The sequence below is a fragment of the Podarcis melisellensis genome (genome assembly GCF_964234715.1).
Source record: "Podarcis melisellensis genome assembly, chromosome: 9".
Lineage (NCBI taxonomy): Eukaryota > Metazoa > Chordata > Lepidosauria > Squamata > Lacertidae > Podarcis > Podarcis melisellensis.
This window is the reverse complement of record NC_138541.1, coordinates 8,605,575-8,629,919: the sequence shown is the minus strand read 5'-3', so window position 1 is coordinate 8,629,919 and position 24,345 is coordinate 8,605,575. Positions and strand designations below refer to the sequence as shown.

The following is a 24,345-nucleotide window of genomic DNA, read 5'->3' as shown; positions in this document are numbered from 1 at the left end:
GGAGGAAGAAACTGACTGCTAGACCCTGGAGTGCTTGTAAGTAAGAAGGCTGGAGCAGGCTGGCTGAGGGCTGGCTGATGTTTTTGGTCCCAGTGGGCCATTCACTCTAATAGAGCCGTCTCCACTGCTTAGAAACCCAAGAAGGGAAAGTGATGGTCTTTCAGATATTTGGGGTCGATTCACATATCAACTTGGGCAAAGGATAGTTGAAAAGAGATCCACTTTTTGTTTTTCCCAGTTCATTTTCAAGGCGGTTGGATGCAAGCCTAATTTTCTGGAATGGGGTGAAAAAAAGAAAAATGAAACACCCCAGGAGATTTCTCAGTGAGGGAGGGGAAGGGCTCTAGCAGATATACATGTTTAGAAGGATATTTCATGTATCCCTACTGCATGTACACCCCTTCTGCATCAGGAGTCATGCATGTTCGCACTAGATGCAGAAGGAAAGCCAAAAAGAGAGCACCTCAGCAAAGCAGACTTGGATGAAAGGCCCAAGACCCCAAAAGTGAAGGATGGGCAAATATATCCATTTTTGTTTCTCTCCATTTTTCATTTTTCCAGACTTAGCTCCAGTTCTCCACATCAGCTTTCAGAATGAATTTTCTCCCAACAAACACATTTTGGGGATGCAATTTTGCCTAGTGTGCACATTTTTTGCAAAGCGGTTCTACACCCAGCACAGAAACCAAGTGGGCTAAAAGAGGAGGGAACCAGCAATGAAATTTAGCAGGCTCCAGAAGATGTCTTTCCTGACATCTCTTTTCCTCTTCTGCTTGTCCCCACCGAGTTAGCTTCACGGGGGGAGGGGGGCAGACTAGTAACTTTTAATTATAGCCAGCATTATTCACTTAGGAAGCAAAATGACCAGTCAGCACACTTAGTCTAATTAATTTGAAAGGAACTGTAACACTGCACTGCAGACTCTCCAAAAGTGCCACCAGAAAGCAATTTATTATCAAACAACAAGGCTGAGGAAACCTCATGCAGAGAGTGGGTGAAAGAAGATCTCCAAGCTTCTCTTTCTCTAGCCAGGCCACATGCAGGGCCGTCTTTACCCGAGGGTGCAAGGGGTGTAGGGCACCCGGGCGCCGAATTCTGGAGGGCGCCAGGCACCCGCCGATGAAGCCACCTAAGCTCTTAACTGTCTACCTGTTATGAAATAATAAATAATAATAAAAATAATAAATAATTTTGATCAAGCTAGAAAAACTACTACTACTACTACTACTACTACTACTACTAATAATAATAATAATTTATTTATACCCCACCCATCTGGCTGGATTTCCCCAGCCACTCTGGGCGGCTTCCAACAGAACACCAAAATACAATAACCTATTAAATATTAAAAGCTTCCCTAAACAGGGCTGCCTTCAGATGTTTTCTAAAAGTCTGGTAGTTGTTGTTCTCTTTGACATCTGGTGGGAGGGCGTTCTACAGGGCGGGTGCCACTACCAAGAAGGCCCTCTGTCTGGTTCCCTGTAACTTGGCTTCTCGCAGTGAGGGAACCACCAGAAGGCCCTCACCACTGGACCTCAGTGTCCGGGCAGAACGATGGAGGTGGAGACGCTCCTTCGGGTATACTGGGCCAAGGCCATTTAGGGCTTTAAAGGTCAGCACCAATAATTTGAATTGTGCTCAGAAACGGACTGGGAACCAGTGTAGGTATTTCAAGACCGGTGTTATACCTAGGTATTACCGAAATGTATACCTACTGTTTCACTAAAGGACTTTGCACTCATTTACCAAAGAGTAAGCGGCGGTGCTTGTCATTCACAACAGCAGCACTTGTCAGACTTGGGGCCGCTGGGCAGATCTTTGCACCCTGGCAGTGCATATGCTAAAGATTCCACTGGCCACACGCCAGCATTGGCACTTGCTTTGTACTAAAAGTGGTTTTAGAATCATAGCTTTTGAAGGGACCATGGGGTCATCTAGTCCAACCCCCTGCAACAAAGGGATCTTTCGCCCAACATGGAGCTTGAAACCACAACCCTGAGATTGAGAATCTCATGCCCTACCCACTAAGCCAGTCATAGACAAACTTGGCCCTCCAGATGTTTGGGGACTACAACTCCCATCATCCCTAGCTAACAGGACCAGTGGTCAGGGATGATGGGAATTGTAGTCTCAAAGCATCTGGAGGGTCGAGTTTGCCTAAGCCTGCACTAAGCTATCCTCTTGCCCAGCTGGAATGTGTCCTTGAACTGCAAACAGGCCTTTTGTTTCCTTGGCTGGGGGAGAGGGAGAAAGGTGTGTGAGCGCATGTAGATTGCACAAAATTACACTTGTCCCCACCCGCTTTTGCCTCTGGCCACACCCACCATTGGCATGTGGCCCTCAGAAGCCTGCCCAGACAGGAGAGTGGCCCTCAGGTTGGAAAACATTCCCCAGTGAGCTGAAACTGAACAGGAAAAAGTGAGCATAAACTTCGAAATACAGTGGTGAGCTAAGCTGTCTCAGCAAACACTTTGAGCCAAAAACTAGAGGGAGAAGAAGACTAACAAGACATTCGTTTCAAAAAGATGGATTCTAGTAACAATAAACTATTCATCAAGATGCTTCTGGGGAGCTGAGTGGATTCTGAATCGATGCTGGAATGACCACAGGATTCAATTAACATATTGATTCGTTGGCTCTTTATCGGATCAATATTGGGCCACCAGCTAGCAGACGTCAGCCAAAAGATAGGAAGGAGAGTCTTCGTCTAAAGCCAGTTCATGCTCTAGGTAATAACTGAGTTCTAGCAGAACACAACACACACACAAAGACAAATCTGGGATTCAGAGCAACTTAATGCCAGGAAAGCTGTTATCACTGGGACACTGTTGGCATGTCTTCTGCATTTTTCTTTTTTATAAAATGGACCCATGAGAGACTGCCTTTCTTTCTCTCTCTCTCTCTAGCAGAAACAATATCCTGACCAACTGCCCCTGTATAGATCTGTAGGATCACTTAGATCTGCCTTTCTCAACCTTGGGTCCTGAGATGTTGTTGAACTACATCTCCCATCACCCCTAGCTAGCAAGGCCAGAGCTCAGGGATGATGGGAGTTGCAGTCCAACAACATCTGGGGACCCACAGGTTGAGAACCACTGACTTAGATCATCCAGGGAAATTCTGCTCAGGGCCCCATGCCTTACAGAATATCATACAGTGGTGACCTGAGAAGGGCCATTTTCTGCTGTTGCCCATTCCCTCTGCCACACCTAAAGCAGCAGCTATCAGTTGCTCCAGTCATCTTGCAAAGACGTATCGTGGCTCCCAGCCTTCCCCTGACCTATGAGATTGGACCTTTGTTTATGTGGCTGAAACCCATGAATCTCTGTTTCATTTGCTTCCCCATGCTTTTATGCTGCTGTTTAATTGGTATGTTTTCTGTTTGCTTTAATGTATATTGCCATTATAACGCACATGACGTATGCCGCTTTGAGGTTTTCGAACTGCGAAGTGGTTTTGAAATGCTTTTAATGAAACAAATCCCTGATCTTTCTGCAATTGGGGGCACTGGGCAGTTTTTTTGGATCCCGGCGCCACATATGCTAAAGACAGCACTGAAAACAACAATAAATAACAGTTTAACTATGAAGCTTGCTCTCATAGGAGGTAGCGAGGGCTCCCAACTTGGCTGGCTTTTAAAGAGGATTAGAAATAGTCCTGTTCCCCTAGATGGCAGTGGCTACAAGACATAAAGACCATGTTTTGCCTGTGCTGTCAGGGGCAATATGCCTCTGAATACCAGTTGCTTAGAGTTACAAATGTTGAGAGTCACTGTCTTGCAGTGGCATCGTGTGGGTTGTCAGCATCTGGGGCAAGGCAAGTAATTTGTGCCCCCTAACCCCTAACCTGCCGCCGCTGCCAGCTTCTTCTTGCTGCTGCCTGGTCTGGTCTGGTGTGGTTCTCTCCTGCGCTCAGCGCTGCACTGGGCGGCCACTGCACTGTCCCTCCCCCAGATAGTCCCTCGCTCTCTCTCTGCACCGCACGCCTGGCACCCACCCCCTCCACAGTGGGCGGCAACCCGGCGGCTCGGATCGGATTCGCACAGCCAGCACTGCAGTGAGAGAGAGTGAATGAGCCAGGTAGGGGCAGAGAGCTGTGAGTGTGAGCGTGAGCCCCCCCAGATGTTGCGCCCGGTGCAGCCGGCCCCCCTGCACCCCCATGCTACGCCACTGCTGTCTTGCACCCAAGATTGGGGGCAACACGAGGCGTGCTCTCGTGACATGATGCAGACCATGCGGGATGTTGCATCATCGAGAGGAGGCCGTGCGCAGAGCCTGGTGTGGTGTGGCTTCTTCTCTCATGCTCAGGAGGAGCGAACCATTGAACCTAAGCATGCTCAGCCTCCTCCGCTCCTCAACATAGAAGGTGCTAAAGACCCCTCTGCCCCTAGGAGTTGGCACGCCTGGTGAGAGTGCTGTCGCTCCTGGGTTTTTGCTGATGGGCTTTCAAGAAACATATGGATGACCATTCTAGGAATAGGACACTGATCTAGGAGGGCTCTTCTTAAGTTCTTTTCCAGCACACAAATTGCTATGCTCCCAATCTGCAGTTTGCGCATTGCTGAGCAACAAATGTCATGAATGGCCCTTGATTGGGCTCCAAACTATAAGAGATGAAAAAGCATGCAGAATTAACATGTTTTGATCATCTGCGGTTTCATTATTTCAGATGGTTCCACTAATTGCATATTTTTCTGGTGCCTTTATTGTTCCTCTCACTGTCTTGTCATTTGACCCTCATTTTCTCTCACCTCAGCTGCCCTCTGTTTTGCGTCCGCTTTAAAGACAGGACTGACTTTCTACATTACGAGATTCCCAAATGCTTAGACCCTGCCAAGGGTCCATCTCTCGTTCCAAGATATTGCTCAAGCAGAGCAACCCATGTACATCCCCAGCAACAATGTCCGTGTTTGGTTTTGAAGGGACTTGCACAAATCAGCTTTGCAAATTGAGCTTGCAAAGCATTTTCCTGGTTGCAACACACAGTCAGGGATATCGCAGGCGAGCCATGGCTCAGTATTGCTGTCCAGCAATGCACACCTATGGAAAAAAAGTATATGGCCTCTAAGGATTCAATCCAGGTGGCCATTATAACCAAGGCTGACCTGAAAAGTAAAGGAATTATGTAGCTACCTTGCTCATTGTCCATAGTTGCCATTCTAAAAATGCAAAATCAGAGAGAGAGAGAGAATATTGAAAGTGAAGGTCTGGGAGGTCTCCAGGTTCCCTGATAGTATCAGCATCTACCTCCCCATCAGCTAATTCTCAGGTATTTTGAAACTTATCCCTAGGGACGAGGGAGGAATTGCACTCATTCTGAAACTAATGCACTCATTCTGAAACTAAACATGCACTGGAACAAAGCAGTCCTTCAGAATTTGCATTCAAACACTGATGAATTTTCATGAGGTTGTTTTTTAAATAAATAAATAAACACCAGTTTATTGGGCATGATATTCAGCTTTGCAATAGGTACCGCAGGACTGAGAAAGGGCATTCCAATATTAATATTATTATTAATAATAATAATAATTTATTTATACCCCGCCCTCCCCAGCCAAGGCCGGGCTCAGAGCGGCTTACAAGCAATAATAAAAACAAGATGAATGATTACAACTTAAAAACAATAATAAAATACAACATTAAAATAATGGAACATTAAAATATTAAAATGTAGCCTCATCGCAGGAGGAGAAGGAAAAGAAAGGGAAAAAAAGAGAGGGAGGGAATCAAATTGGCTCCAAGCCAAAGGCCAGGCAGAACAACTCTGTCTTACAGGCCCTGTGGAAAGAAATCAGATCCTGCAGGGCCCTGGTCTCATGAGGCAGAGCGTTCCACCAGACCGGAGCCAGAGTTGAAAAGGCCCTGGCTCTGGTTGAAGCCAATCTAACTTCCTTAGGGCCTGGGACCACTAGGGTGTTGTTATTTATGGACCTCGAGGCTCTCCGTGGGGCATACCAGGAGAGGCGGTCCCGTAGGTACGAGGGTCCTAGGCCGTGAAGGGCTTTAAAGGTCAAAAGCAGCAACTTAAATCTGACCCTGTACTCCACCGGGAGCCAGTGCAGCTTGAAAAGCACTGGGTGAATATGCTCCCATGGCAGAGACCCCGTGAGGAGCCTCGCTGCTGCATTCTGCACCCGCTGGAGTTTCTGGGACAGCTTCAAGGGCAGCCCCGCATAGAGCGAATTACAGTAGTCAAGCCTGGAGATGACCGTCGCATGGATCACTGTGGCCAGGTCGGGGCGGGAAAGGTAAGGGACCAGATATTGAACACCAAATGTTAACAAAAAAACACATTGACCCTCAACTTCAATGACAAATATTATTATTGCTTTAAAATGAAGAACAACAATAATGCAAATGCATTACTGTTTCATAAGTACTAGCAAGGACAAGACTGGCAAATTTGGATGCAATGAAACCTCATGGAACCATTCAGACTAACTGAACACTTTAATATCATTATCTGTCTTTTGTGACAGCTTTTCCAGGACGGCTGTGTGCTGGATTCACCGGAGGCCCGAATACTGAGCTGAAATGGACTATTTGGACTGAGCCAGGCATCATTCGAATTAAGTTTAAACATCCTTTTTTCACAAAGGAGCTGCGATCCACACAGTGCAGGATTGGATCCTTCTGCTTAAGAGCTGTTGGACTTGAGAATCAACTCCAGTATGGAGCCAACCTTTTCAAAAACCCAGTGGTTTAACTCTATGGTAGAATAGGGTTTTAAAAACCTTTAGCCTTGCCCTCTTTCTTCAGGGATGGATCCAGTGCAAGGTGAAAGTCCCCTGGGTGACACTGAGTGAATTGACCCAATTCACATATCAGGGGTCCATGCACAGCTCTGCTTTCCTGATATGGGCCACCATAACCACTCACATGGTCTCCTGCTTATTTATTTATTTATTTATTTACACACACACACACACACACACACACACACACACCAATGATCTCAAGAATTTTTTCCACCCCATTTCATTCTCACAATAAGCCTGTGACATAAGCTACACTGAAAAATAGTCACTGGCTCAAAGTTGGTGCAAAGTGAGGATTTGAACTTCCATCTCTCCAGCCCTAACCAAACACTCTAACCACTACACCAGTTCCCCTACACTACCAGAATCTCTTCCAGGAGATCCAACAGATTCCAGTGCTAAATCAACCAAGAGGGAAGCTGTCATCTTGACGTGAACTGAGATTTTGAATCAAAGCTACATCCATCTCCCTTGGTGCACTGCAAAGGACACAGAATGCTGCAGACAAATTTAATTGTCTTATCCCATAATGAAGCACGACTGCTGAAGGTGAGTAGGCGTCATCCCTTGAGTTTTGTTTGCATGGCAGACCAAACGTAAAAGTGATACGTGAGTGACTCTGAACTCTTTAGATACAGTGGTGGAGAACCTGTGGACCTCTACTACAAATCCCATCCTTGCTGCTGGTTGTGGCTTATGGGAGTTGGAGCCCAAAAACATCTGAGGAGAGGGGGGGTTCAGGTTCACCCCCCCCCCCGCTTTGGAAGAAGGGCAGAGAAGAGGGGAGGGGTCCTTGACCTCTAGCGTCACCAGTGAAAAGGATCCTGGGTAGTGAGAGAAGGAAATACATTTTCCCCAAAACACTGAAGAACAACTGTCACGTTGACTGAAGCAAGGAAGCTTCGTGTATTCAAATGCAAACAGCTAAACATGAAAAGAGTTCCAACACAGAAAAACATTCCCCCATCACATTTGGAAAATATTCCAAATTTATATATTTATTTCTTGCCCGTCCTTCACCCTAAGGTCCCAGTGCAGTATTTCTCAAACGTGGGTCCCCAGGTGTTGTTGGACTACAATTCCCATCATCCCTAGCTAGCAGGAAGAGTGGTCAGTGATGATGGAAGCTGTGGTCCAACAACATCAAAATGCAATATTAAAAGTAATTTAGAACAACTTAACAACCATAGAAATAAGGTGGGGTCTAAAAAGCAAACATCACAAATGTTAAAAACCAAGGTAAAGAAGTGTGTCTTCAGCATTTGCCAGAAGCTGTAAATTTAAGGTGCTGGGTGCATCTCTGTGGGGAGGGAGTTCCACAGCTTAGGGGCCACCACAGAGAAGGCTCTCCCAGGGGATGCCACCCCCTGAGTCTCTGAGGGTGGGGGGAACTACCAAGAGGCCCCCCCCCTGCTGATATCAGCACCTGAGAAGATCTGTGGGGAAGGAAGCATCCTTTAAGCTATTATGAGTTACTGATGATGTTTGTGACAGAAACAACCACAAATATTGACACTATCAGTAACCAAAAAGAATATCTTACCAGACCATCGCAGTTGCTAATAGCAACTGAAGCGCTTGGGATATCCACAAGATCTCCAACGTAAGCACAGTTGGTCGATAATGATTCTTTTTTCCATATTCTTTCGGTGACAGTCCCACTCTGACCCAGGCTAACGCCATCTGTTCCGTTTCTTGTTTCCACAGAGTCTTCGTACCACTCCACCACCGCCCCAGGAGCTATTAGATGAGTGTTAGGCCTCAGTCTAAGATGGAACTCCCTTCCAAATGCAGATACATTGAAATATAGTTGCTTGGGGCTTGCCGATACATCTCTCACGGCTCTTCTTGAACGGCTTGCGGAAACTCTATGGGAAATGTAACTTCCGTCTGCTCTGGTGCTGATCGGGGTTGCTAAGACATACTGTTTTAGCTTGTGTTCAGATGTTTCTGTTAAAAGAAAAAAGAAAAAAGCCAGCATTTATATCAATGTCAAATGGAGCAGACACAGCCATAAATATTTCCCTTCATAGCATCAGAAGAAGAACACTTTTGGATCAGTTCAAAGACTTTGAATCATAGAATCATTGAATTGTAGACTTGGAAGGTACCCCATGGGTTATCTAGTCCAACCCCCTGCAATAATAATAATAATAAATAATAATAATAATAATAATAATTTATTTATACCCTGCCCATCTGGCTAAGTCTCCCCAGCCACTCTGGGCAGCTCCCAATCGAGAGTTAAAAACAATACAGCATTAAATATTAAAAACTTCCCTAAACAGGGCTGCCTTCAGATGTCTTTTAAAGATAAGATAGCTGCTTATTTCCTTCACATCTGAAGGGAGGGCGTTCCACAGGGCGGGTGCCACTACCGAGAAGACCCTCTGCCTGGTTCCCTGTAACCTCACTTCTCACAATGAGGGAACCGCCAGAAGGCCCTCGGAGCTGGATCTCAGTGTATGGGCTGAACGATGGCGGTGGAGACGCTCCTTTAGGTATACAGGACAGGACCGATGATGATGCAGGAATCTCAGCTAAAAGCAACCATGACATCTAGTCCATCATCCTTTACCCACTACAGCCAATTCACTACCTATAGAAAAACCTCAATCAAGCACAAAGTGAAGCTATGGGACTCATTTCCACAGCAGGCAGCAACGGCCATCAACCTAAATGCTGGGAAACTCAAAAGTGTGTGTTCTTGTATTCCGCTTGCTGGTTTCCCCATGGTGTCTGGGTGGCCACTTTGAGAAGGAGTGCCAAATTTTGCTGTTGCACAGGGTGCTGCTAAAATTTGAGACCCCCAGGTCCGCCACTGCCACAAACACAATACTTTTCAAATGACACAGTTAGCACAAACAAGAGTGATCTGATGTGCCAGCAGTGAATGCATTAAAAACACACACACAAAACTCACTGGATGAGTAGTAACAGAGTGAGTCCCCTGTACAGACATTTCCCTTTAGGGTGATGATTAGGTTCAGCCTTTCAGCTACAGTTCAAAAACAAGGGTGTTTTTTTAAGTCCTGTAACCATCTCCCCACATTTCAGCATGCGGGAGGAAGGGAAGAAAGTGAACTCTTCAAGGAGCAGAACCAACTACGTATGAACAGGTGAGAATAAAAAGGAGAGAAGGAGACACCAGCAGGACTGTCTGCAGTCAGCAGAGAGCTTCCCAAGATGCATAAACACAGAAATGGAAGGCTGTTGCCCCTGAGGAGATTTCACCCCTCCCATATCCAAGAATCTCCTGATGAGTCTGCTGATTCTCCAGAGAGGAGGGGCAGTGTTCTGCTCTCTACTTATTCTGCTCTAGCACCACATCAAAGAGTCAGTCAGTCAGTGTGTCGGAGAGAGAGAGAGACTGAGTGTTAGAGATCGTGTGTATAGATAAGGTTGCTGCTAAGAGCAGCTGCAGACACTCAGTGCAGTTCAGCATTCATTTTCATTTAGACCTCATTTAGCTCTGTATATAGTTGTATAATCGTTGTAGAGAGAATAAAGAAGATATTCTACAGAGCTGCTCTCTGAGTTGTTTATACTCTGCTAGACACTGCTGTACTCTGCTGTGCGACGACTGTCTTCTTGAGGAAGTGAATCCGGTGCTCACAACTCTAAGCTGTGAGTCCACAGCACTTTGACCTGTTCCTGTCCAGAAGGTGGTCTCTGGAAGTGCTACCCAGCTCGCCTAGCCCAGTCGGGGCTGAAGTAGATGAGTCCAGTTAGTGGCACTGGCTCAAGGGCGATGCTGACAGCCCCCACCCCCTTTAAGTAGTCAAAGGCAATTAAAATTAAATGTGTCATGCTTAAACTCTGAAGACATCCAGGCTTCTCAGCTGGCTTCCTTTGTCCCTTTTCCAGAGTCTACAGTCTATGGAAATGCAATTCCACCCATTGGTGGTGGAAAACAATATCCCCCCCCCCCTCTTCATTCTCTCCCACACATCAGTTCCAGCACATCCTCTTTAGCTAATTAGGAGCTCTGCTAATAGCCAATAATAGTAAAAAGGGGGAAGAAGAAGATAAGAGTGAAAATGCTTACGCACAAGTTTTTAAACTTGGAAGCAGCCATTGATTCCAGTGGAAGAGCCAAATAAGTTCTCCAGAGTGCAGCATAAGGGATTTTTAAAATTGTCCTGATTTTGTTTCTCAGACTCCTCATTTCTGCTACAGTTGCAAAATGGTTACGTTGTAAGGTTTTGCTCAAGAAAGCACATCATATTCTCATAAGGAAGCATTCCAAAACATATAATTAAGCAAAAGGAAGGCATTTTTTAAGTGTTACAACTTTCTAGCAGAATTCCCAGAGGGAGCAAAAAAAAAAAAAGTCAAGAAATCAGGTCTGCTGGACCACCCAGTTAACTTGCATGTGTGATCTCATTCACGTTATTAGAGCTCATTGCGACCCATGGTCTCTCATAACATGAGAACTTGTGGTCATCAATAAAGCTGGATGCTGAAAGATTTGGGACAGATAAAATGAAGCACCTCTACAGTCGTTGCAGAGTTAGACTGTGGAACTCCCTCCCACAGGATAGCCACCAACTAAGATGGCTACAAAAGAGGATTGGACAAATTCATAGAGAAGAGAGAGTTATTGGAGGATTCTAGCCATGATGGCAAGAAGAAGAAGAAGAAGAAGAAGAAGAAGAAGAAGAAGAAGAAGAAGAAGAAGAAGAAGAAGAAGAAGAAGAAGAAGAAGAAGAAGTTGTTTTATTTATGCTCCACCCTCCCCAGCCAAGACCGGGCTCAGGGCAGCTAACGTCAGGTATAAAAACAATTGATTAAAATACAACATAAAAACAAGATTAAAATACAACATTAAAACGCAGCCTCAATTCAGTAGAAAAAATTTTGGGGGATGAAAATGTCAAATCTTCACGAAGGCCAACTATCCAGACAGGTCCTACGTGGGCCAGAAAAAAACCAGGGAAGTTCCCAAATAGGAGTTCCATCACAGAAAGAGAAAGGAAAAAGGAAAGAGGGGAAGGGGATCAAGTTGATTCCAAGTCAAAGACCAGGCGGAACAACTTACAGGCCCTGTGGAAAGAAATCAGATCCCGCAGGGCTCTGGTCTCATGAGACAGAGTGTTCCACCAGGCCGAAGCCAGTGTTGCAAAGACCCTGGCTCTGGTTAAGGCTAATCTGACTTCCTTAGGGCCCTGGACCTCTAGGCTGTCACTATTTATGGACCTTAAGATCCTCCACAGGGCACACCAGGAGAGGCGGTCCCATAGGTATGAGGGTCCTAGGCCGTGAAGGGCTTTAAAGGTCAGAACCAGCACCTATGGCTATGCTCCACCTCCACAGCTGGAGCCAGCAACGTTGCTGGAAACTGCAAGAAAGGGAAAGGATCTTGTCCTTGGGTCCTGCTTGCAGGTTCCCCCCAGGGATCCGGGTGGTCACTGTGAGAACAGGATGTTGGATGAGAGGGGCCATTGGCCGGATCCATCAGGCTCTTCTTCAGTTCTTGTTCCACCACTTTGGCTGCCAACTTGGCGCCAACTTGAATGAAACATTGGAGGGCAAGGAAGCTCTGCCCTGCACAATTGATCATACAATGTGGTGCACAGACACATAAGGCTATCCTTTTCTTGGCAGTAAGTCCCAATAAAATAAGCAGGATGTACTCCTAATGTAAGGGACGCAGGTGGTGCTGTGATCTAAACCACAGAGCCTAGGACTTGCCGATCAGAAGGTCAGTGGTTCAAATCCCCACAACGGGGTGAGCTTCCGTTGCTCGGTCCATGCTCCTGCCCACCTAGCAGTTCGAAAGCACATCAAAGTGCAAGTAGATAAATAGGTACCGCTCCGTCAGGAAGGTAAAAGTTGTTTCCGTGCACTGCTCTGGTTCTCCAGAAGTGGCTTAGTCATGCTGGCCACATGACCTGGAAGCTGTACACCGGCTCCCTTGGCCAATAAAGCGAGATGAGCGTGCAACCCCAAAGTCGTCTGCGACTGGACTTAATGGTCAGGCGTACCTTTACCTTTTTACTCCTAATGTAAACATGCTAAACTTGTAATGGCATTTTTTTTTATTCCCAATTACTTTTTCTTTCTTTCATTTTTTCATATATATATATATATATATATATATATATATATATATATATGAAATTCTCTTAATAAAATATTAATTTAAAAAATGTAAGCATGTTTAGATTGGACGAGAGAGAGAGAGGGAGAGGGAGAGAAATCTATGAAATCTAATAGCCCAATAGTCCTGGAAGTACATTTCCCTGTTCAGCCAGAGATGACAACTCCCAAGGGGCCACTTAAAATTTCCCCGTTGATTCAGAACTTAAAAGGGTCTCATTTATCACCCCAGTGTGTCTGGTTCGGCCTACAGGGAGCCATCAAGGAAGCTTCGCAAGGCCCCTCCTAAAGGCAGCTGGCTAATGTCATCCCGCGAAGTTCGAAAGCCAAGATCTTGTCAGAAACTCGTCAGTGTTATCAGAATTCTATCACCTCCCGGCTCCACATGCCAGGCGGAATGAGAAAGCCGAGAGGGCTGAGCCAAAAGGGCTTTGCAACACAAACTACCCTGCACACATCCAAGATTGTTTCTTCCCTAGCCGCAAGAGCTAAAAATACGTGGAGTTTTTTTATTGTTAGCAATATGTCATGAGAATTGCTCTTTGCTTTAAATTATATATGAGCATGAAAGATGCCGCTCCATAATTCAGCCTATATATATATATATGATTCTTCAGTTTGGATGCCTAGAAGTCTACTTTTGCCATGCAAATCCCTCCCTCCCAGATGGCGAGGTGCCATAATCACATTCGCTGGATGACTGTAGGCCAGTGGTGGCTGGTATTGCTAGGGCGAGAAGCATAGAGACCAACAGGAAGATAAGCCAGATACAAGGCCAGTCAGAGATACTCCCTGACTGTGGATAAGAAGGCAGAGAAGTGAGGACTGAGTGAGGGCGGACTGAGGTCGATGCGGTAGCGCCCCAATCACCCTAATGGTGCAGCTGCTGTAAGCTCCTTGGGGCAGGAGACTATGGCCCTGCTTGTGTATTGCCGAGCATATCGGTGCTTCAAAAAAACCACAACCATTCAGCAGTAAGAGTGTCACATTGATGGAGCATGTGTAGACAGGTGCATTGCAAAGCGGAGCACACACATTAAGCAGTGGCATGCGGTCAGTAGACCAAGGGGACCAGTCTAGTCCTCTAAATGTTCCCCTGGTGTCTCTTTCCCAAAGCCCAGGAAGCTTCTGTCCGGCTTAGAGAGGCACGATGTTCATGCACGCAACATCAGGACATCAATACATCTTGTGTGTGACATCACACACACCCTACCCCATTGCCCTCGCAATCTGGTGCCTCTGGCCCTAATTTCGCCTCTACAAAATATTTCACCGCATGCCACTCACATTAAGCCACAGACTATGGGTGCTTTCAGGAAAAGGGAAAAATATATATATGCCTATTTGTTTACAGGGACTTGTTGTGGGTGATTAGCAATGGAGGAGAAAATTGGTTCAGTTAGAATGTGAATGAGAATCTACTGAATTTACACTTTCCTCCCAAATTTGCACTTCTCTGAATTTTGTAGCTCGCCAGTCATATAACATGCACAAAATTGTCTACATTGTGGAAAAGAATGAATAAAGATGCAAATACTGACAAAGGAAATGCGTTATATTGGGAACATCGCTTTTAAAAATGTGTATTTCAAATGAAATTGCATGCAAAAATGTGTATGCTAGGAGAAATTTGTGCAAATGCGGAGAAATGCCACAGGACCATAAAGGAAAAAAAAAACATGGCAATTTCCATTCCTGTTTGCATCAGAATTATTTAACACCCCTATCCATGGCATATAACCTCTGAATATGACAGCCCAAATTTAGCTGTCGTGACTTGCAGCCAAGGAAGGACTACGTTTTGTTTAGTTCCCTTTTAAGGCAGCTGGATTGTGTTTCTGTCAATTGTCCATTCTTGTTGTAGGACCATAACGCTTCAGAAAACTGGTCCTTTTTGCTCCGAGGCCACCTAAGAATACGAGGAGCTGAGCTGTCAAACTGGAGAAGAGCTCAGAGCGAAAGGTCACAGAAAGAGATCGCAAAAGCTTTGAAGCAGCCTTTTGAAGTGTTCGGGATGTGAGCTTTCACCTGCTAGAAGAGCCACCGAACAGGTTTAAACCTCCATATTAAGGGGTCAAAGGCACCAGAGATTTAGTTTTCAAGGACTGGCTGACTTGGCAACTCATCTCGCCCCCCCCCCCACTGCCCCAAGACGATACGGTTTCCAGTTGGCAAGCGCTGAATGAATACGAATCTGAAAAATCCACAGACATTTCAGGAGCATTTTCTTCCCTGCTACGGGGAAAACAAGATGCCAGATTCACACATGGAGGGAAATTAAGAAACGGTTACGAGAGCCTCTGTTACAAGCCCATAGGCATTTCGTTAGCTCGTCTGCCCACACACAGCTCTGCAATAGTGTTGACAGCTGCCAAGGCTGGAAGTGAGAGCCTCCAGCTCTGAGCACAGCTGCCTTATGTCAGGAGCCACCAGAGCTTCATGTTTTGAGCGTTTCCCTAGACGGAGAAGGACCCCAAGGCACTGGGCTCAGTCCGCCTGCCCATAATTACATAAGAGCATCAGAAGAGATTGCTGGATCAGGCCAAAGGCTGACCAGCCCAGCATTCAGGTTTAAATACAGGTACCTGTCTATTATTATTATTATTATTATTATTATTATTATTATTATTATTATTATTATTATCATACCCCACCCATTTATCAGGGTTGCCTCAGTCACTCTGGGGCACACATAAAAACATAATAAAACCTCAAACATTAGCAACTTCCTGATACAGGGCTTCTAAAAGATGTCTTCTGAAAGTTGTATAGTTATTTATCTCCTTGACATCAGCTGGGAGGGCGTTCCACAGGCTGGATGCCACTGCCAAAAAGGCCCTCTGTCTGGTTCCCTGTAACCTCACTTCTCACAGTGAGGGAACTGCCAGAAGGCCCTCAGAGGTGGACCTCAGTGTCCAGGCTGAGCTATGGGGGTGGAGAATTTGTAAAGGTTTCATTGTGATAAGATGGCCAATCATTTCCCGTATATGTATAATATTCCACAATCAGTTCTGTCACCTTTTTTTAAAAGAGATTGATAATTTTGGCATCTCTAAAGTCCCTTGGGATTTCTTCTCTTTCCCAGATTTTTTCAATGAGCTTGTGAAGTTGTTGTGTAAGTTCAATTCCGCCCGCTTTGAAGATTTTGGCAGTTATCCCATCAGGTCCACTGGCTTTGTTGTTTTTCGTTTGGTTAATAGCTGTACACAACATCCTTTATCAAAGGTGTCGTGGACTTTGAAGACACTCGAACTCAGGACGCAAGGGAGAAACGTGCTAGGAGGAAGGCACGCTTGGCAAATCCACACCGTGATCAACTCCCACCCGGAAACCAATGTCCCCTCTGTGGAAGGACGTGTGGATCCAGAACTGAACTCCACAGTCACTTACGGACTCATTGTTAAAACCGTGTTTATGGAAGACAATCTTACTCGACCACGAGTGATTGCCAAAGAAGACGAGGAAGAAGATGTATAACATTTCCCCCCCTGATTTTCTCACCTGCCTTCCATCCATCCATTGTACACTGACACAGTTCCAACATGTATCACTATTACTTGCCAACTGGAGTGAATATCAACTACATGGCAATTTATTTATTTTATATATTAAGAAAATGGTCTCACAGGGTGCTAAAGCCATATTAGTGGTAAATAGTTCTATCTTGTGTTTAATATTTTGTGTTGGTGTTTGAATATTTTGTTGGAAGCTGTCCAGAGTGACTAAGGAAACTCGGTCAGATGGATGGCATATAAATAATAAAGTAGTAGCAATAGTAGTTAGTAGTAGTAGTAGTAGTATTTTATATACAAACCACAAATAAGATACAGCTGAATGGTCTTACCTGTTTGAATAACGTCTTCTTTAGCAGCCTGGAAAAATAAACAACAATTTGTTTTATTCATTAACTATACTCACACGTAGATCAACTTTTGGCACTCAGGCACTCCAAGTGGTGTACATATAAAACAATTATTGAACCAATATTAAATGACAGAAGAGTGGCAAAACAGCGAAACCAAATCAATAGTCCAACAATTAAATCACCAGCAGGGTATAGTGTGGTTAGACTATTGGACCAGAGTTCAAACCCCCACAACTCAGCCAAGAGGCTCACTGGGGCCAATCACCGCCTCTCAGGATAAAATGAGGAAAGGGGAGGACCAGGTACACAACCTTGGTCTCCTTGGAGGAAAGGCAGGAGATAAATCTAATACATAAACAGAACTTCAAAAAAGGAGTTCCATAATCAGGATCTTGAAGGGGCTGTCACAGAAAAGACCCTGTTGCGTGCGAGAGCACCAGTCTATCTATTTCGATGGTGGGAACCTCAAAAGAACCTCAGAGTAGGCTGCAATGGAAGCAGCCCTTCAGATGTCCTAGCCCCAAGCCACTTAGGGATGGAAACGTGTTCCTCTCTAGCTGTTGCTGGACTTCAACTTCCATTAGCCCCCAGCCAGCACAGCCAATGAGACAGGGAAGATGGGAGTTGTAGTTCAACAAGATCTGGAGGCACACACATCCCATACCTCTGCTTTAATAGGCAAGAAGAAGCACTTTGAATTGGACCAGGAAACTTTTTTTGTGGGTGAGTGGGTGGGAGGATGCGAATGCTACTTTGCTTCTGATCATGATGAAGATAGACAGTGTATTTTTCTGGGAAAGTAACAAAGCAAGTGCACCCAGATCCTGGAATAAGTAAGGACCATCTAGCTCAGCGTTATGATTCCAGCAGGGTCCAAGCAAATCTCACCAAGCAGAGAGAAGAAGAAAAGAGGTGATAGAATCACAGAATTGTAGAGTTAGAAGGGAACATGAGGGGCCATCTAGTCCAACCCCCTGAAATTCACGAATCTTTTGCCTGACGTGGGACTCGAACCCACAACCCTGAGATTAAAAGTCTCCTGCTCTCCTGACTGAGCTACTCATGGCCTGTTTTCACCCCTAGCCAGTGGAGGTTGCTCTCACCGGCATCAGTCTGTCCTCAGCTAGCCCTCACCTGTCTCAGTCCAGGGGACGGCCATCAGCTTCCTCTTCCTCAGTCTCAGTTTTGCACCCATGGAACTCACCAAAGAGAATGGTGGGAACCAGATCAGAATTAGGTGGCTCTACCCATCGCTGGCTCTTGCTCCACCAACCACTGGTTTTGGCGCCATCTACTGTTGGCCCCCTGGACTTCTGCCCTAAAGGTAAAGGTAAAGGTACCCCTGCCCGTACGGGCCAGTCTTGACAGACTCTGGGGTTGTGCGCCCATCTCACTTAAGAGGCCAGGGGCCAGCGCTGTCCGGAGACACTTCCGGGTCACGTGGCCAGCGTGACAAAGCTGCATCTGGCGAGCCAGAGCCGCACACGGAAACACCGTTTACCGTCCCGCTGGTAAGCGGTGTTATGGTTCAGAATTTATCTGGTTAAATTCCCCTGGTGTGTGTCACCTGCTAACGTCAGCTTACAGCTGGGCGGAGACAGAAGCTTTTAGAAGCTAAGAAGGAGGAGTTTTTCCCTGTACTTTCACTTCCCTCTGTGTATCTGTGAGGGAGACATGGCTGAAAGAAGCCCTGGACTTTGTTTGCTGTAATGTTTTAATAAAGAGCTGTAAATAGACGAACCTGTCTGTGTGTGCTTACAAGAAGCAAGACTGCTTTACACGCTGTGCTTCAACTCTGCTAAGCCGTGACTGATACGAGAGACAGCAGGAGTTATTGCGCAGCTCGAGAGGAAGTGTGCCGGACCCGTTGTAAACCGCTGTAGGTGATTGATGCGGATCGTAAAGCTGTCTGACGTTGCGGCTCTATCGATAAGGCAAGATCGATAGATATCCGAACAAGCGGTCCCTATTTATCTACTTGCACCCGGAGGTGCTTTCGAACTGCTAGGTTGGCAGGCGCTGGGACCGAGCAGCGGGAGCGCACCCCGCCGCAGGGATTCGAACCGCCGACCTTTCGACCTTTCGATCGGCAAGTCCTAGGCGCTGAGGCTTTAACCCACAGCGCCACCTGCGTCCCGACTTCTGCCCTACCAGTTCCCAATCACCAGTGTCCCTATTCAGAAGGTATACTATTTTTGTCCACTGAGGATCCATGCTTCAGAGCAGTTGCTATGTTTGCAAAGGACAAACTAGTTGGTCTAGCCAGCTTATCCTACACTGTTCTACCTCCTCCTGCCTTCCGCAACGCCCCCCATTGCCCCACATCCAGGAACGGTGCTGCCCTTAAGTGAATAAACAGCTGTCCCCCAATCCACTAATAAGACTCCATAAATAATAAGTTTCGCATAAACAGCTTGAGCTAATAAACCCAGATTTCTGAATGGGCCATTCTGTAATGCTGCAGTGCTGCGCCAAAAAATTAGAGTCTGCTGGCTGAAGAAATACTTTAAGAGCTAATTAAACCCACGATTCCTGAGGGATGGAGGGTGTAGGGGAAACAAGCAAACATGAATCCTGACAACTCTCCAGGGACACAAAGCCAAAGAAACCAAGACAAGTGGCAGTCTCTCTCTCTCTTTTTTCTGCCCTAGAACTGAGCTAGCAGAGAAAGGAAGTACAGTTAGATCTCTGAGCGAACAGGTTTTGCAGGTGCGGAGAGTGCTTCAGAAAGCCTGCAAAACCTATTTGATCGAAGGTGACGGCAAAGGGAGGGAGGGAAATGAGTTCCTGGGAAGCGATGACTTTATTATCATAGCAAATCTGAAGGTCTGTGCATCTCATACCTATTTGCATTCACAGCAACCTACATGCAGTGGAAGAAACCCAAGTTCAGGAAAGAATGTGGGACCACAAAGAAAATTAACAGCAAACAGCAAAAGTACAGTCTGGGGCAGCGCCTACATCTCGCCCCCAGGATTGTGGGTGCCTGCCGCCATAACATGGACTTGCAATATCACACATCAGCACATAGTGTGTGCGATGTCACACGTGATGTGGAACGCCGTGTTGCGTTTTCGGAGAGGAGGTTCCCTTCCAGCTCTACATTTCTATGATTCTGCGATCTGGTTGGTGACTGTGAGAATAGGATGCTGAACTAGACAGACCTTGGAACTGATATAACAGGGCTGTTCTGATGTTCTTAAGTATCAGCTGTAACTGAAAAGAGCCTGTGAGAAGGATTCTCGGATGAGTGGGAAGAGGAGCCCTTTGACTCGAATGAGCTTTCTTCAATTAAAAAATAAATAAATTAAAACCATTCCATGAAAGATGGGAAGAGGAAATGAAGAGTCAGGTTGCAAAGGTTCATCCATGCTTCCCAAGCACACAGAAGAGGAATGTGTTGAATGTGTTTTACAATGGAACCAACCTGGGCTGCCCAGGAGCATCTCACCTTTGAGTGAAGGTGCTCTCTGACCTCTGGTGGCTGCTCTAGTAAGCTAAGGATCATAGAATCATAGAATCATAGAGTTGGAGGAGACCACAAGGGCCATCGAGTCCAACCCCCTGCCAAGCAGGAAACACCATCAGAGCACTCCTGACATATGGTTGTCAAGCCTCTGCTTAAAGACCTCCAAAGAAGGAGACTCCACCACACTCCTTGGCAGCAAATTCCACTGTTGAACAGCTCTTACTGTCAGGAAGTTCTTCCTAATGTTTAGGTGGAATCTTCTTTCTTGTAGTTTGGATCCATTGCTCCGTGTCCGCTTCTCTGGAGCAGCAGAAAACAACCTTTCTCCCTCCTCTATGTGACATCCTTTTATATATTTGAACATGGCTATCATATCACCCCTTAACCTCCTCTTCTCCAGGCTAAACATGCCCAGCTCCCTTAGCCGTTCCTCATAAGGCATCGTTTCCTGGCCTTTGACCATTTTGGTTGCCCTCCTCTGGACACGTTCCAGTTTGTCAGTGTCCTTCTTGAACTGTGGTGCCCAGAACTGGGCACAGTACTCCAGGTGAGGTCTGACCAGAGCAGAATACAGTGGCACTATTACTTCCCTTGATCTAGATGCTATACTCCTAGTGATGCAGCCCAGAATTGCATTGGCTTTTTTAGCTGCCGCCTCACACTGTTGGCTCATGTCAAGTTTGTGGTCAACCAAGACTCCTAGATCCTTTTCACATGTACTGCTCTCAAGCCAGGTGTCACCCATCTCCCAAGAAATGATGACTCTTTTGGACCATTTCCCTCACGGGGAAAACAAATCCTATGCCAGCCTTGAGGCAGGTGGGATGACCTGTTTGCTCAGGTCTGTATATCTCTGTCCATGGGCAATGTCTCCGTTTGTTTGTTTTTAAAATTATTTTTATTAGCAATCTCAAAATTATCATACCATATAATCACACACATTATTCCCCCCCTTCCATCCCCCCAAAGACATCCCTCCGCTCCTCTCTCTGATTTCTCAGCACGTATTATTCTCTGCATGTTATAAAATTTTAGATATACTTACATTATCTATCTAACATGTTATCAGCCAATAAATTTGTGCATGTTTATTCAGAACCTGCCAAGGAGTCCAGTTCATTTTGTTGTCTTTTTAAATAATTTGGGGGGAAAAGCTCCCATTCTTTCTTAAAGCCACAGTTGTCCTTATTCCGCAATTTATATGTCAGTTTAGCCAACTCTGCATTACTCATCAGTTTTTCTTGCCACTGTTATTTCATTGGGATTTCCTCATTCTTCCATGGCAATGTCTCCAAGTTTTGTTAAACTGGGGCGAGGAATCAATTATTTTATTATTTGTGCAAACACTGGAGTGCATCTCCACTGTGTCATGAGTACTGAAGTTCCATTGGCTTCAGTGGGTCTACCCAGAGTAAGAGTACTGCACATCGAGATCCAACCTAGTGTGTGAACATTAGAAAAAAAGATAAGCAATGCCTTACAGTCTCATGGATTTCAGTTGGGCTACTCTAAGCGCAACTAACATTGCACGCCAAACCATGACTGCTCAGACATAAGTCCTATTGAATTCAATGGGGATGACTCTCAGGTATGTGAGCTTAGGATCCCTGCCTAAATTGGGTCCCAGACCTTTGGTAATCTGCTATTTATTTATTTGAATGAACTGTATATGCCACTTGATTGCAAAAAGGAAAACAAAAAAACCTCTAAGCAGTTAGAAAATTGCCAGTGAAAGAGTGTTAAAAACAGGTATTAAAACATCCAGAAATATAATTAAAACCAACAATAGACTAAAAAGGCTTGCGTTTTAATCTCAGCTTCCACGTGTTTGTCTAAGCAAAAGCGTTTTAAACAGGAGCTGAAAAGAGTACAGAGAGGGGTTCTGCCTGCTGTCAATAGGCAGGGAGTTCCGAAGGACAGGTGCTGCCACGCTAAAAGATCTTCAGCCTTGGTCTCTACTTGACGGATCCCAAAGGCATCATAACTCCCTAACAGAGGAAAAGTATTCAATGGTGGGGTGGTCTCTTGCGCAAGCCACAGTGAAGAGAACGGGAACCACGGAGGGGCTCCTGTAAGAGAAGCCCCCCCACCTGCGGAATTGCACACGGAATGAACGCTTTCACACGCACACGCTCGCTCCAGAGAGACGAATAAGAACATCCCCATCATCAACCGCTGACTCCATTCCCCAGGCTAGAGGACAGCAGTTAATCTGCACAGCAGCCTCTTCACCTTGGGCTGTTGAGGAAGAGCTGCTAAGAATCTTGCAATTTAATACTCACAAGCCAATCCGTTACACACACACACACTCACACACACGGAAAAGAAAAGAGAGAGAAAGCCGTGTTAGCAGAAGAGAAAGTTGGAAACAAACAAAGTTCTTCTATTACGCTACAAATTAGAACCTTAAGGCAATTCTGGGCTGCTTTGCCAAGCAGTAATTCCATGCAGGAGCCAGGGATATCATCACACAATCAAAACGTTTTTCTTTTTCTTTTCTTTTTTTAAAGGGGGGTGGGGTGGGGGAAGGTGGCTGAAGAAAGTGGGTTTATAAAAAGCCACCAGGAAGAACGGAGTTTGGAAAGGAACAAGAAAGGCTTCCCACCATCACCTTCAATCAATCAAGTAATAAATAAATGATAGTAATTAGTAGTAGATGGAGGTGGTGATGGAAGGGATGTGCGTTGTTCCGCAGGCTTCTCGGGATATTCATGGACTTACTTGTTCGTCAGCTGAAATCTTCAACTGCACCAGAGCCGCTGCTGTGAAGCACAATGACAGGAGAATCATCCCGAAGTGAGTTTCTCGAATGGAAAAAAAAAAAGGATGGATGCTGGATGATGGATATAGGACAGCCTATATATGCACTTTTAAAAAATAAAATAAAATAAATAAATGTAAGTAAAATGTTGCGGGGTGGGGTAGGGTGCGGAATGAAAAACTGCACTTCTGAATGGAAAAAAAAACCGGGCAATTTTAATGTATTTATTTCAAGGAGCCGGAGGGAGAATTCCCTGATGGTCCTCTTTGGCGCTTTGCACAGCCCGCAGCGCGCGCGCTCCCGTCCCGGCTGGCAGCCTGCGCTCTCTTGCAAAGCAGCTCCTTCGCCGCGCAGGAGGAGGAGAGGCAGAGCCGTGGCGAGGGGCGGAGAAAGACAAGGAGGGCGGAGGAGGCGGGGGAGAAGGGTGGGCGACTCCTGCCTGAAGGCACGGACCAGCCCTCTTTGAAGATCCCCTTCCTTCCTTCCCCTCTCCCGCTGCGAGGGGTCTCTTCCTAGGCGGCGAGAGCGCACAGCCTCCTCTTTCGCCAGCTCCTCTCATTGTAACCTGCTGGGCGCGCTAATAAAGCCACCGCTCGGGAGTCCGCCCCTCTTGGCCACGCTCCACCTCTCCAGCCAGAGACATCCAGGAGTCCCTTCGACGCTCTGGCGAGGCGGGAAGCGCCTTTGGCTGCGCTCCGACGTGAGCGCAGGCACCGGGGCTTCGGAGCAGGGGCGCACAGCTGAGCTGCGCCGGGCGCAAGCTGGCGGGAAGAGCGCGGGCCGGCCGGTGCCTCAGAGCGCACGACGCGGGAGTCGAGGAGACCCGTGCAGATGGAGGGAGACTCTTTATACCAAGTTTCACCTCTGGAGCACCTCGCTCAGCATTGCTTACCTTGACTGGCAGCTGCCCTCCGGGTTTCAGCCAGGGGGCATTCTCCGGCAGCTGTGCCTGGAGATAGCAGTGATTGAGCTTCTGCTATCTGCAAAAGCTGACGGTTCAACGCTGAGGGTGAAACCTGGGTCTGAAACCTTAGAGAATCTCTGCCAGTTAGTTTAGAGGTGGATAGATCAGTGCTTGCAGTATGTCAGTTGCTTGTGTTTCTTCACACAAGGTTTTTAGGTTGCTGGATCAGGCCAGTGTCCCTTCTAGTCCAGCATCCTGTTCTCACAGTGGCCTCCCAGATGCCTGCGAGAAACCCTCAAGCAGAACCTGAGTGCAAGAGCCCTCTTCCCTCCTGTGATTCCATCATTGACTCCCAGTATGTTTCCGAGCACAATTCAAAGTGTTGGTGCTGACCTTTAAAGCCCTAAACGGCCTTGGTCCAGTATACCTGAAGGAGAGTCTCCACCCCCATCATTCAGCCCAGACACTGAGGTCCAGCTCTGAG

At 46.3% G+C, this 24,345-nt stretch overlaps 1 protein-coding gene across 1 annotated transcript in view; it reads right to left on the bottom strand.

Moving 5' to 3' along the window:
* ADAMTS3 (ADAM metallopeptidase with thrombospondin type 1 motif 3) overlaps positions 1–23,870 on the bottom strand; it is a 139,271-nt gene extending 115,401 nt beyond the window's left edge. The window contains exons 1-4 of the mRNA XM_081924812.1: positions 23,850–23,870; positions 22,918–23,000; positions 16,707–16,734; positions 8,304–8,710 (exon numbers count right to left, since the gene is read on the bottom strand). Coding sequence (XP_081780938.1) covers positions 8,304–8,710; positions 16,707–16,734; positions 22,918–22,986 — 504 coding nt within the window. The 5' untranslated portion in view covers positions 22,987–23,000; positions 23,850–23,870. The remainder of the gene's footprint in view (positions 1–8,303; positions 8,711–16,706; positions 16,735–22,917; positions 23,001–23,849) is intronic.
* Positions 23,871–24,345: the final 475 nt, after the last annotated feature.